Source organism: Sitophilus oryzae, unplaced genomic scaffold (assembly GCF_002938485.1).
Source record: "Sitophilus oryzae breed Bouriz unplaced genomic scaffold, Soryzae_2.0 scaffold_465_pilon_pilon, whole genome shotgun sequence".
Taxonomy (NCBI): Eukaryota; Metazoa; Arthropoda; class Insecta; order Coleoptera; family Curculionidae; genus Sitophilus; species Sitophilus oryzae.
In genome coordinates, this window is record NW_022147046.1 from 1,137,368 (window position 1) to 1,153,026 (window position 15,659).

Sequence of the window (15,659 nt, forward strand, 5' to 3'; positions counted from 1 at the left end):
AGATAGATAGCTTTCACTAATTCAGCAACACTGATACTCCTCTAAATTTTATGATATTCAAACTAGTTAACAATATTTTAGTTAATGTCATAATGAAATCCTTATTTGTATTAGGAAGCCAATCGAAAAGCGGAACACATAATCGTGGCTCTTGTGGACTTCGCAATGTGTCTGATGACCAGTCTAGATCAAATCAACAGGGACGCTTTCCAAAGATTCAAACTACGAGTTGGTAAGCACGAATTGATATTTATTTATGATAAATCTTTTACTTTGGTCTGTAGATTCTCCGGTTTTATTGAATTTTTAATATACTGAATGTTCTATTTAAAATAACAAAGATGCTACCACTTTTTAAATGATATATATATATTTGAGCGGGCCGAAAAACGCTCTATACCATCTTTTGACGGGAGATGCACTAATATCTCACCGACACTTTACGACATCGTCTGTTGATATTGAAAAAGTTTTGCTTGCCGTATCGGTGAGAACCAGCCCCTGGACAGCCCACCTGATGAAGAGTAGGCCCAGAAACCGGTTGTGGGAGTGGAGCTTGGTTCCCCCCTTTACGACAAGCAAAACAATTTTCTTTTTACTTTTTTTTTTTTTAAATTTTTTCTCTACTTTCGATTTTTCGAAATTAGAAAAAATACACAGCTAAAGGCAAGAAAATAGTATTTATTAATATACACTAAAGCTGTAAGAATTTTGTTCATTTCAATATATTTGAGCGGGCCGAAAAACGCTCTTTACCATCTTTTGACGGGAGATGCACTAATATCTCACCGACACTTTACGACATCGTCTGTTGATATAGAAGAAGTTTTGCTTGCCGTATCGGTGAGAACCAGCCCCTGGACAGCCCACCTGATGAAGGGTAGGCCCAGAAACCGGTTGTGGGAGTGGAGCTTGGTTCCCCCCTTTACGACAAGCAAAACAATTTTCTTTTTACTTTTTATTTTTTTTTTAATTTTTTCTCTACTTTCGATTTTTCGAAATTAGAAAAAATACACAGCTAAAGGCAAGAAAATATTATTTATTAACATACACTAAAGCTGTAAGAATTTTGTTCATTACATATATATTTGAGCGGGCCGAAAAACGCTCTTTACCATCTTTTGACGGGAGATGCACTAATATCTCACCGACACTTTACGACATCGTCTGTTGATCCTGAAAAAGTTTTGCTTGCCGTATCGGTGAGAACCAGCCCCTGGACAGCCCACCTGATGAAGGGTAGGCCCAGAAACCGGTTGTGGGAGTGGAGCTTGATTCCCCCCTTTACGTCAAGCAAAACAATTTTCTTTTTACTTTTTTTTCTCTACTTTCGATTTTTCGAAATTAGAAAAAATACACAGCTAAAGGCAAGAAAATATTATTTATTAATATACACTAAAGCTGTAAGAATTTTGTTCATTACATATACAATTAAAGAAATTTGACAAGCGATAATTCATAAACTATGAGGTATAATTGCTAGATATTTTGGTAACCTAGCCAGCTATGGTATGTCTTCAAGTATAGTGAAAATAAAAAATAATTTTTATATAGTATTCTTGCTTTATCCACAACGAAGTTACAGGGTGCTCAAAAGTGCAGCTAATACCTTCGAGAAAAGGATGGTACGGCTGTGCTTGACTTGGCGGGGACACGGCTGATTATCGAATATACACACTTATTCCATATCTTTTGTTTTGTCACACTTTCATTACCATGACTCAACTCACTATCTAAAATTTCACCTAATCCATATATTTATTATTTCTATCCGTTTTCTGTGTCCAGGTTTGCATCATGGTCCTGTAATAGCTGGAGTTGTAGGAGCCCAGAAACCCCAATACGACATTTGGGGTAACACGGTCAACGTGGCGTCCCGCATGGATTCCTGTGGGATAATGGGCAGGATCCAGGTGACGCAGGACACGGCGGAAATCCTCGAAAATGCCGGATACTCCTGCGAGTGTCGAGGACCTACTTATGTCAAGGGAAAGGGCACTTTGACAACTTATTTTGTTAAGACACCGTATGATGATAAGTAGAAAAGTGTTTATTAAGTTAATTGACTAATATTGCCTTCATTTGTTTTTTTCTATACAATAATCTCAGTATGGGTAAAATTATGAAAACTGTTCATTAACAGTTTTAATAATGGAGCTTGATCCAGAAAACTTTTTAAAAAATATCTACACCTCTGTGGTGTATTCATCTCTTTAAAAAAGTTCTATGGGTATTTCGCCATTTGTACTGTGAGAAAATCTTCAAAACAAAATATACTCAGATGCAAAAAAAACGCAACGGAGAAATTTTGGATCAAATTTAAAGTGTTTTATTTTTGTTATTTTTAGCCCTATTTTCATGAATTTTTTAGCAAGCTGTGTAATTATTTCAAAATTTAATTCATAAACTCAGTTTTTTATAAACTTTAGTATTTGGTGTATTATAGAGGGTTAATCGAGGGGTTGCTTTTTTACTCTTACTTTAAAACACCCTGTGCAATAATTTTGTGTGTAAATTTTCGTAAAATGCAAATTTACGGTCAGAACTATGTCTCCTGAGCATTTTGTTTGTTGAATTATGCCAAGACATGCCTTGATTAATTTTTAAGAGCGAAATTAACTTTCCACCAACAATTTGCAATTTTTTCAAATATCATTTCTTTTTGAAGTTATTTTTCAATATGACAAGGCGGCTTGTGATTATTGTGAACTATATACTACTATGAATTGCCCATCATGTTCGACGTTGGGGAAATACTTCGCAGGAGGGTTAGAGGTCGCGAAACGGTACCATCTTCATTAAATGAACTTCTCTTGGTTCTTAAAAAAGAATGGGAAAGCATAACGTAATATGATATATGTATGTATGCAGCCTCAATTACAGTATAACGGATGTATATAGGCAGTTACAGCAGTCAATGGAGGCAATTCAAAATATTATTATTAGTAGAGTATTACAGATGTTTTCTTTAATATCGTTAGTTCTGATATCGTCATTAATGTTTATTAAAACAAGGACTGTATCGTTAGTCTTTAACTTTTTTTAATTTAGTATAAAGTATCTAATGCACAGTAATATGGTGTTACGACAATAGACACCAAAATCATATCGTCATATTAAAAAATTACATCAAAAAGTAATGATAATTAAAAAAATTGCAAATTGATCGTGATCATTTCGTTTCGCTCTTAAAAATTAACCAACGCATGTATTGACATGAATCCAAAATAAAATACTCACGAGTCATGGTTCTGGCCGTGAAATTATATTTACCCACGAAATTATTGCACAGAGTGTTTTAAAGTTAGTTTTTTAAAAATGCAGTATTAAATATTTGTTTTTTTAATCACCAGAATTATTTAATACTTTACTATCAGAATATAAACGAAAATAAAATAAAAAAGTTTTTGCCCTGACCCGGATTCCAACTCTGAATCATCGGTTCGTGGTCGGAAACTCTACGCACTGCGCTAGGGAGACATGTTCAATTTATATTCAATACTAGAATTTATAGGACTAAATTAATAAAAAATATAGGATCTTCTTCCGATGCGCAGTAGTGAACGCAACGGGTATCGGCAGCCAGACGGGCCGTATGCTGTTCTAGAGAGCATAGTAAAAGATATATCAAAGAGCCAGGACATCTTAAAATATTTCTCGAAAACGTTGCTAGGTCTTAGACTATAATAGATACAACATTCTCAACATAGTGTCATTAAACAACAAGTAAAGTTATATTTCAGTAGTATTATTTTCAAAAATGGTACTGAAATAAACTCGCGCTGAAAATATTTAACTACTCTACACATTTTATATTTTTTATATGATAAAAACAAATGAAAGGCAATTAATAAAACTGTATTTAAGATATTACAGTTGGTTGTTGGAACCTTCGGTATCACAACAGCAAAACAAAACACTAATTCGCCACAATAAACCAAAACATTTTGCTTTTAATACTGGACACACGTTTCGCTATCCATGTTAGCATCAGCAGCAGGTACACATGATTAAAATATTAAAACCCAATTTTAATCATCTGCTGATGATGCTAACATGGTTAACGAAACACGCGTCCAATGTTAAAAGTAAAGTGTTTTGGTATATTATTGCGAATTAGTGTTTTGTTTTGCTGCAATTAAAATATTCTAAAGTAGTTTGGAATAATAATAATTGTAGAAAAAATACTATATTTTAAAGGTATGATGTTATCCAATGTACGTAGACGAAAGTTGTTGACAATAAGAGGAATATATTTTTGGTCAACTTCAGGTTGTAAAAGCATTTTTGAAGCGGTTGTTCTCTCTTCAATTTGGAAATGTGATAAACATAATAATAATAAATAATAATAATAATGTTTTAGCACTAGTTCATGAGGCTCTATTCTATGTCGTAGAAATAAACTATTCTAGAATATATTATCAGAATCGTAGCAGATAAGGATAAGATCCTGTAAAAAATTTAATACTCGTATTTTAGGTATACTTACTAGTCTGTTAATTAAGGTTTATTAAATAGGTATGTTTCCAAGAGTGGTATATGTCTGTTAACCTGGTATCAAATATACAGGGTGTTTCAATAAACATGTGCCATCTCCCGTGTGGAGATTCATCTCATAAAAATAACATTTATTTTTAATATATAAATATAGGTCCGATTCTGCTTTGTTACGTGACTACAGGGTGTTAGTCTTTATCTTTTTTCGATTTGTTATAATTTTCTTCTAAGTGCTTTTAGCGGTTCGAATGAAATTTTGAGGGTAAAAGTTACTATTTTGGGGGTAAAAGTTAATGAAATATTTTAACCCCGGTAGCTACGAAACAAAGCAGCATCGGACACATGTTGACATGAAAAATAAATCTTATTTTTACGCGAGGAATCTTCCAATGAGAGATGGCACATGTTTTTGAAACACCCTGTATAATCTTTAATTTTTGTATAGATTTACTATTATTTATTTAAGTCCATTGTAATAATGTACCTTAGTACTGGACAAATCCAAATCTTACAAATTTTATAAAACTACTGTTTAAAATTTGTCTAAGCACAATTTATGTTAAGTTTGATATACAGTGTCCCTCTGCAAGCAAAAGACACTGAGTCTGATTTTTTTATTTTTATTTTATTTATATCATATGACCAGAGAGTTTGGGGTAACCTATTTTGGGGTAATCCTGAAACCATACCGTGCTGGCAACTCTTACTTTTGGGTCTATACTTACATGTATTTTTTTTATTCAAAGATTAAAAAAAACCGTCCATTTATTTTCAGTGCATAGCAATTTTCAGCAATCGTGTAACTTTTTTATTTGTAAAGATTTTCACATACTGTCTGCGAAGAAAATATAGCAGAAATATTAAGAAAGTTTTTGAAAAAAAAAACTACAATCAATTATTTCTAATGGATTACGAGATATCGATTTTTGAATTCAGAGTCCTAATAGCGCGACCACTGTCGAACACCAACTCAATTCCACTTGCTTTTATCAAAAGTGCAAGTTTTTCTAACTTGCACTTAAAAATTTACAAGCTATAGTGAAAATTACTACTTGTTAATAAATAAACAAATAAAGTATCACGAGACGTTATTAAATCATAAAGTTGAACGCTTGATATACACCCTTCACTAGAATTTTAAGTACTGATTGGGCATAGACAAAGAAATAATTATTTACTTATTATTTCTTTGTCTATGTGATTGGGTCGACCGGTCGACCACTACCCACGACGAATCTGCTGTATCCCCTTCCACGTTTCTTAGCAATGTGCACAGATTCTCGATTTATTTCATACGTTTGGCAACATTTTTAGTGTTCTCTCTTTGTTCAGTACATTAGAAAGGCATTGTACTCTTCTTACATACGGAAATCTCGACCCAAAAATTAACCTTTGCCAGCCCTTAGTATTAAGAATTTTCTGTATCAATTTTCAGTGACTTTTACAGACGGAGGACTAACTGCAACATTTTAAATAAATATTATGTGTACAATAACGTTTTAAAATCAAAATGGAATCCTAGAAGTTTTTGATATTGTAACTATACTCACGTGATACGTTAAATGAAAAAAAAATATATTGTAACTATATTTTAAATTAGTATAAGGAGTGAGACTTTATATTATTTTTAAAAATATATCGCAAAATACATATTTTTAATTGTTCGTCATATCAAGTAATTAATGAATGTCGTTTATAGAAATGAAAGCATACTAGATAAAACTAAACTCACCGGCAAAAAAAAACTGGCCACTAAAAACTAGTCCCAATTTCAAAGTTGGATTTCTGGCGAACCACTCATTAAATTTTGATGATTTTTTTAATTGTAAATTAATTCCTTCTTAACGGATGCTACGTCAGAAATTTTTATTCCGAATTTATTTTGAGCATATACAGGGCGCAACAATAATAAGACGAAGTTTTTTGCCCGAACTTTCTAACACCCTGTAGGGTGCAGCAGCTGTAGTAGCTATTGCTAAATCAAATCACATTGTAGCCTCATCTTTAGTGAGCATTTTGGTTTTTTAATCACGACATTATCTCTGTTTGTATTGGAGATACGCTGCTTTAAAACGAACGTCTCGGAAAAATGCTTCGCAGGCAGAAAGTTTTATGTGTAAATAATCGAGGCGTCATAGGCGTAAACGGATTTATGAGTATTTGCAATTAAATCGTACTAAGAAAACTGCAACTGTTTCCTCCTCTGTATCATGCCAAAAAAAATTAAACTACAAAAATTAATGTAATAAAATTAATAAGAAAAATTGTCAGACTCCAGTGAAATGTTACGAGTAAAAAATACAAAACAGACTGAATAATATAGAGTGTCGAATTAAGGGCTGTTTTTATTTTCTCGAGGTCCCACGTTGGGCGCCAAATAAGGTGTAGCGTTTTTTATAAAACATTACCACTGCGAACGGCAGCTTTTCATCGGAGAGCAGTCGTGAATAAGGTATTTCACTAGAAAGAAAACTAATCAATAACAATAAACAAAAAATATAGATATTGGGCGCCAGGCATGTACAGAGAAAGAAAACACAGTTGTATATTACTTAAAACTAATGGCTATATTTATTCATGATGTTCCTTGCAGGTACATGACATTGTAAAGTTCTAGTAAATATAGTGGTTGTATGTCAAAGAAAGTGGTGTTAAGAATTGTACTAAATATCTATGAAAACAACTATGATAAAATACAAGACATTAAATTAAAAAATCGTTAAAGAAAATATATGAAATGTAGCATTACTTTAATTAGTTTGATATATTTTATATGATGTTAAATCGAAGATGTTGCAACCCGTAGATTCTAGAATCTATGTTTGGTTATTCATCTGTTAAAATAGTGCAATAATAATATCTATAAAAGTAATACTATTACAAGAAGTAATGTAATGAAACCTAAAACCTAAATCGTATTTTCAATACTAAATTAACATGAAGGTTCTTGACGAACTAACCACTAAACATAGTCTGTACGATATTATTCAAGATGTATGTTATTGTTTAAGACTGAAAATGTTAAATGTTGAATGTAAACTAAAACTTAAATCTAAACTTAGTTGTTTGTTCTTAAAGCAATCCTGTTTCAAAGAGTAGCAGCGTGAGGTGGGCTCGCATCTCTGTACTCGGCTATCCAATACAACAAAAGGGACCAGAATGAGGACACCATGAATTAATACAGCCGTAACTACTGACTAGCTTATAGATGGGAACGAAGCAGCATGGGGCTCAGGCTACATCCACGCTGAGGCACTTTATATATAAGATCAATCATTCCTACTTGGGACACTCGTCCACAGGACATCCGTACATAGGGCATTCAACAATAGGACAATGTCGTAACTTGGACATCCGTCCATAAGATAACGGTACAAGGGAACACTACCCGTACCTTGGAACACTACTAGGACCTTGGATAATGCCCGTACCTTGGACCATAACCTTGGAATCAATACATATATATGGGACACCTGCCCATGCCTCGGACACAGTCCGTCCATAAGACCCTAAAAATACGAAACTCTTGTTTAAAACCAAACAAGGTCTAATAAACAAAATAAACCTACCTCGAAACACTTCCGAGGGCTCAATAATAAACAAAAGAGCTATCCTTTCTTCCATTTAACATTCTGGAGGACAACAGCAAAAGTACACCAACGTGTCAGCAAAATACAAATACGAGTTAAGGTGGGTCAACCCAAAACTCTACCCTAAAAATATTCAATAATAATTACGAATCTAATAAAGATAATATCTCATCTTTACCTGTGCTTCGAAATAGCAGCTGATTCAGATTATGCAGCAAGATTTAAATAATTACCATTTCTAAAAGCTGGGTAACCAAAAGTGAAGTTAAAGCGCAGAGAGGCGCCTTGAAACGATCTTGACAGCCCTCCACAGAAGCATAACAGAAGCAGTGAAACGATAACAGGGTTGCTGACTAGAGAACGTAAAAATTACGCCAGGCGCGTCAAGTAAATTATCAGGCCTCAGCGATACGGAATCCGGTGATGATACGCCAGACATCATATATTATATATGAAAGACATGTAACGAACTAAAAACGTTACAGCAATATAACAACGGTTCTCAAATTAAAAAATGCTATTATCTGTGATGGATGTTTCTCGTATTGTGGCTTTAATTGAGGATAGCCGAAGTCAACGTTATGTGTCCGATACCCTGGTATACCTCGAACAACAGTCCAGGATGCCTGGAATCGGTATATGGAAACGGGAAATTTCACAAGGCGAGTGGTTTCCGGAAGAAAACGGAAGACAAATGCAATTGACGACCGCTTTATTGTCCTGAATACTTTACGAAATCGTAGAATTACACCGTTTCAGAATCCACATCTGGCTACAAGCCGTGCGTAGAACTCAAGTCAGTGAGAGAACAATCCAACAAAGACTAAAAGAAAACAGCTTGTCTGCAAGGAGGCCTGCCACAGGACCCCAGCTACTTCCAAGACATCATCGAGAACGTATTCAGTTTGCGCGTTTACATGTAAATTGGGATATTGAGCCAAGGACTAAAATCCTTTTCACGGATGAATCGCGGTTTTGCCTGGAAAGCATTTTTCCTAGACATTCGTTTTAAAGTAGCATATCTCCAATACAAACAGAGATAATGTCATGATTAAAAAAATAAAATGCTCACAAAAGATGAGGCTACAATGTGATTTGATTTAGTAATAGCTACTACAGCTGGCCGCACCCTACAGGGTGTCACAAAGTTCGAGCAAAAAACTTTGTCTTACTGTTGTGCCCTGTATATGCTCAAAATAAATTCGGAATAATAATTTCTAACGTAGAGAAGGAATTAATTTACAATTTAAGTTACGTTAAGAAGGAATTAATTTACAATTTTAAAAAAATCATCAAAATCTAATGAGTGGTTCGCGAGAAATCCAACTCTGAAATTGGGACTAGTTTTTCGTTGCCGGTTTTTTTTTGCCGGTGAGTGTATAAGAAAATTTAAACAAAGATAGTATGGTTTTCCATTTGGATAAACAGAGATATATAGTTTTAAGTACCTGATCTTGTAGCTTACACAAATATGTCTATTTTTTCCAATGTCAAAATATTTACGGGCCTAACAAATGAATATAGTCTGGTCATTTTTGTGTCCAATGGTAGGATTCCACTTTGCCAACGATTGTTTTTTAGACACAATCTAGAAACCTAAGATATCTGATACTGTATCTGAAAATAACTTTAAATTAAAAAAAAACGAAACTTGCAGGTATATGAGTTGGCTTCGGAATGAAGATAGCTGTCATTTTATAAATTAAACTGTTCTAGTCAAATTTCGACCAAAGGAAAATAAATTTAAATATTTTTTAACATGCTGTGTATAAGACCAAAGAAAATAGACACTAGATTTATTGACCAGGATATATTTAACTTTTAGATATACAGGGTTGTTCACCACATACGACACGGAGTATTGTAGCTAAACGATGAGATTTTTACAAATTGTAAGTTTTGGGTTCGATGAAGGACTATTAGAGGTACAATTTAAAAATAATTTTACAAGATACAGAGTGTCCCAAATAAGTAAAAAATATCAAAGTTGTATTTTTTTAAACGGAACACCCTGTATATTATTACATTTTAGTTTCTACGATTAAAATAAAGGTAAATTTGATTAAGGTTTATTATACTTAAACCTTACCGTTTTGAAATATTTTCAATTTTGTGAAATTGCAGTAAAATTTTAAGGCTTCATTTCTCCAAGGGTATCAAAGTTTTTAATAATTAATATTTACTGAAGTTTATTTACTGATCAGTTATTGTGTTGCAATAATAAAATAATACTACCTTATACAGAGTGTCTAAAATTTATTTTAAATAATTATTAGCTTCAAACGGCAATAACTTGTTTAATTTAAATGGAACACCCTCTGTATATTTTACGAGAATCAGATGCACAATTTAATTGTCTATCAAATTATATTATACCATTTTTTACCTATTTCTTTAAGTTTCCGTAGAAAATGCATTTTCTTGTAATTTAGAACTTATTTATCAATATACCCATGGACTATTGACATTTTAGATTATTTTTAAAGATGTACCAAATTTTTAAAGAGTACAGATACTAATATTGTCGATATAATTCGTTTATTTCATTAAAAAATTAAAAAAAAAACTGTTTAAATATTTGTTAACTGACTGTTTGCGTTGATTAATAATAATTGCTTCAAATACTAAAAAACTGAATTTTGGATGGGCATTATTAGACAGTGTGATAAAAAGTAACAGAATTAGAAATTATATTTCATTTTTTAATAAATGCTTATTTATAACAACAGAGACTTTAATTTGATAACTTATTATTATATTGATTTCTGACTCAAATCCACATTTATTTATAATAATTTATTAACGAACACAATTAAGTATGTAATTAATTAGTATATGGGCGGAAATAATGATGTTATATTTAATTAATGGTATACTCTTTTATAAAGTTTTAAATAGTTTTCTTTTTGCATACAGATGGGCTAGTAATATTATCTTTAATATAAATAATTACTAGTCTGTACATTTTGTACATTTGTTGCTTTAAAAACAATCTAAAATGTCAATATTCCATGGATATATTGATAAATGAGGTCTAAATTATAAGTAAATGCATTTTCTACGAAAACTTGATGGGATAGGTAAAAAATGGTATAATACAATTTGATAGACAATTTAATTGTGCATCTGATACTCCTAAAATATACAGGGCATTCCATTTAAATTAAAGAAGTTATTGCCGTTTGAAGCTAATAATTATTTAAAATAAATTTTTAGACACTCTGTATAAGGTAGTATTATTTTTATTATTGCAACACAATAACTGATCAATAAGTAAACTTCATTTAATATTTAGTATTAAAAACATTGATACCCTTGGAGAAATGAAGCTTTAAAATTTTTACTGCAATTTCACAAAATTGAAAATATTTCAAAAACGGTAAGGTTTAAGTATAATAAACCTTAATCAAATTTACCTTTATTTTAATCGTAGAAACTAAAAATGTAATAATATACAGGGTGTTCCATTTAAAAAAATACAACTTTGATATTTTTTATTTATTTGGGACACTCTGTATCTTGTAAAAATATTTTTAAATTGTAGCTCTAATAGTCCTTCAACGAACCCCAAACTTACAATTTGTAAAAATCTCATCGTTTAGCTACAATACTCCGTGTCGTATGTGGTGAACAACCCTGTATTTTATTTTACAGTTGATATCGTAGAAGTTTTTTTATAGACTCCCATAGAAATTCATATTGTATAGTTAATATTTTTACTGTTAAAATATATTTATATATGTATAAAAGGAAGCATTTCAAAAATAAAGAATATTTCGCTATATGTTTTGCATTTATTTCCCCTAGTTTTAAATAAAGACATTTTTTTTAAATGGATTAAACTTGAATTTGTTTTATTTTTCTCACTTCCTTCGTTATTTTTGTCTTAAATAAAATGTTATAGTAAAATATAAGTTTGACGAATAACAACTGTTTTAAAACTTGTTTTAAAACCCATTAAATGGGGTGTTAGTGTAGATTACCTCCTCGTGGTACACCCCGGACAACGGTCTTGCCGGCTAAAAGTCTACACAATACGAGAGGCACTAGAGGTGGGAATTATAGTTCCTTAGTTCTAGTTCCTCCAGAGGAATAGTAGCTTGAACTAGATCTTTAGTTCACATTAGGTCCCGACTAACATTGACATCCCCGTTGTTTGTTCATGGGTTTCGTTATAAGTGAGAACTATTTACAGTATGATAATCTGTATAATTTTTATATTATACGAAATATATCGGGACGTGTAATTACATATATTTAATACATATAGGTAAGTTTTATTGCAGATAAAGGCAAAAAATTAAAAAAGAAACTCAAATCAGAGTTTCTCCAAAAAAATCCTATATGGGCATTTCGCCACTGTAAGAAAATCTATAAAATAAAATAGTTATTTTTTATAGACACTACTGCGGTAATCCAATGGAAACTACTTGTTAAGCAGTTAAGTTTACAGATAAACCAATTTGCCTAGCGAACAAAAAAATGCTTAACGTTTCGGAAAGTTTCCCTTTCCGTCGTCGGAAGCAAAAAAATACAAAGAAAAAAGAAAAAACTATTTAAAATATTTAAATGCAACTATTCGAGAACACTTTAGTTTTTTAAAATAGATACGCCTATAAAAACCGTTGACGTTCTTTGTCTAGGTATGTTTTAACTAATGGGGAAAAGCATCAACAATCATTTTTTTTTAAAACTCCATGAGATATTTCCATTTGTTGACAATATTAGGTATAACAAATTTTACTTCAATTTTTATTAGTTGAAGGGGGCGGCAAAATAAATGGTGCCTAGGGCACTAAATCACCTTAACGCGGCCCTGTACGTTCCAATAGATCCTATAAAAATAAAAATAAATGGTAATCCACTTCCAAAATTATGGACTAAAAAAACGCATTAAAGTAAAATGTTTGGAGCAGTGGCGGACTAAGAGGGGGGCGGAAGGGGCGGTCCGCCCCGGGCCCCGTCTTTTAGGGGCCTCCGAATCTTAATAAGTAATTTTTTATTCAACTGGCAAAATAGGCCAATATGTGTTCAGTAATTATATATAAAGCAGTTTGTAGTTGGAATATGCAAACCATACGTATACACCAGGGGCGGCTTGTCCTATGAGGCAGATGAGGCAGTGCCTCACCAATACATTTGAAGAATTACACGTATTAATCGATACATCTTTAATCACAATTTTATATTTTTTTCCCTATTTGCATCAATAATAATTGTATTTTTTATCCGTCATTCTACAATAAATTACGTCGATGGTATTCCTTTAAACGCGCTTCCTTTCCCATATGCGACAAACTCGACGATATATATATTCATCTCATTTGTTCTTTAAGAAGTATATGTGCAGAGGTTTGCCTCTCGCCTTTCCTTGTCTAGCGTATTGTGGTATATCGCATTGACGGAGCGACAACGTTCACTGGAATCTTAAATCTATAGAATGAAAAGAAAAAGCATAGGCAAAACCTTTAGTTGAAGAGAGATAAAATGTATGGAGTAGTAGCGCGTAAAAAGACCGTATTGAGGCGAGCCTCAAATGTAAATTTAAACCTTAAAAGCCGTTCGTTAAAAATATGTATCACTTCCCGATCAGCCCGAGAGATTTTAGGCGACAGGCCGAAAATGCAGAATTGCATTATTTGGGAATTTGTATTAGTTTGAATCACAGTTAGAATTAACTCTGCCGGTTATTGCACTGTTTTGTCTCTAATTGATTAATATATACGTTTTTTTAATGTGAATTGCATGTTTAATTACTCGTCTTACTGATTACAACGTATTAAGTAAATACCTAAAAAGTGGGCAGTGACTTGTTGATTGATATGATGATTTAGAGGGACCATGCATCATCAGAGGACTTCCCAGGTAAAGTTTTTCGAATTCGAATCATTTCTAGATAAATTGTGTACTCGTATAGTCAAAAAGTAAAGCAACCTGTTACAGAGATTTCATTTTGTTTTATTTTTATAGGATGGGTAGAAAAACAAAATTTTACCATACAGAGTAAAGTATAAGACAAAATATCCTGAGGTCGCTTTGATAAAAACTTACTGTTGCAATAGCCCTATGTAATAGGTACCGTATGATCGAAAAAAAACGGCGTCCAATTGGCTTGAAAATGACGATCGATGACATTTTCCATATAATTTTACATATAAAATGACAACGACCTTCATTTCATAGCCATCGCTGACGCCGTTTTTATTCGATCATACGGTATAATACTGCGAATTATATTACATAAGGCTTAAGGCAACTGCTAAAATTTTAGAAATATTTTAAATACAAAAATGTGCGCTTTTTAAGTCTGTAGGTATCTAAAATACTAAAAATAATATACAGTGTGTATTACATTTAAAAAAATTGAGATATAGCATTATAATATTGCAATGTTGGCCGTGCCATAAAAAAATCCCTGTATAAAATAATGTAAATTTTTCTCGGATTTCTTCTTTTGTCCTAAATACCTCGCTATATACATACTTAAGCAATAATATATCAATAAGTTAAATTCACTCCAGGTTTTTACTACTTTTTAAAAAATGAAATTTTTCAAATATGAATTATCATGGAAATCCCGCATATATAGTGCTTCAAATAAATCATGTGTAGTGTGATGTATGCTGAATTTTATGCTGAACCCAATTCTGTACAGAAAAATGGTTATGCGATTGCAATTTTAAAGAAAACATTTTTTTTAGGATATGCACTTTTTTTATATAGAACTGTTTTTTCATATATTTGTCAACTACGAAGATATTGGACTTCCTCGTACTAATGGTCACCCTATATATATACTAATAAAAATTCTCTTCTAATGTGCCTCACCATCTTCCAGTGCTACGAGCCGCCCCCGGTATACACCAATTATAAACAGTATAAATGGAAGCAGATATTTACTTAATTATCAATTATCAGGCCCCATTAATTGTCAATGGCATTTTCTATTTAGGAAATTAAATCAAGGGGTGTGAAAAAAATATCAAATAATTATTATTTTTTATATATTTTCAGACTGAATTTATTTATTTTAGCTTTTAAGTTATTTTTCAATGGTTTCATTATTTATTTTTACCGAATAAACATTTTAAATTACAACCAATGCACAGCATAACTTGTATTCTAGCTTCGTTACTGATGATGAGCAGTGAAGTCTTTAGTATAACGGAGGCCACGGGCCTGAGACAGCGAAGGGGCCCCTCGGATCTTGGAGGACTTACAAAATCGCGATATTTTGTCGCGGTATTTCCGTGGAAGCATTTTTAAGAAAAAAATATTTAAAATTTTTGAACGAAAAAAACTACCTGTCAAAAAAATTCGTACAGCCTAAAAGTCAAATTTAGTGATTATCACAGCCCCTGTGACATGTCATGGAATTGAGCGATTAAAAAATTATCACAAATAATTTTTTTCAAATGGAAACCCACTTTTTTTATTTCACTAGTGAAAAGGTTTTCCAATTCGTTACGTTTTAACATATTCCTATACCTAAAATAAATCGTTTTTAAGTTATTTAAGATTTAGTTTGAAAACGTATATTTTTCTTGATTTTATCTAGCTTCCTTTGACATT

The 15,659-nt window shown here is 32.1% G+C and overlaps 1 protein-coding gene across 1 annotated transcript in view; it reads left to right on the forward strand.

The window, feature by feature from the left end:
- Window positions 1-2,341, forward strand: part of LOC115885861 (adenylate cyclase type 2-like) — a 373,787-nt gene extending 371,446 nt beyond the window's left edge. The window contains exons 22-23 of the mRNA XM_030904883.1: window positions 115-232; window positions 1,789-2,341. Coding sequence (XP_030760743.1) covers window positions 115-232; window positions 1,789-2,042 — 372 coding nt within the window. The 3' untranslated portion in view covers window positions 2,043-2,341. The remainder of the gene's footprint in view (window positions 1-114; window positions 233-1,788) is intronic.
- The last annotated feature ends 13,318 nt before the right edge of the window (window positions 2,342-15,659 follow it).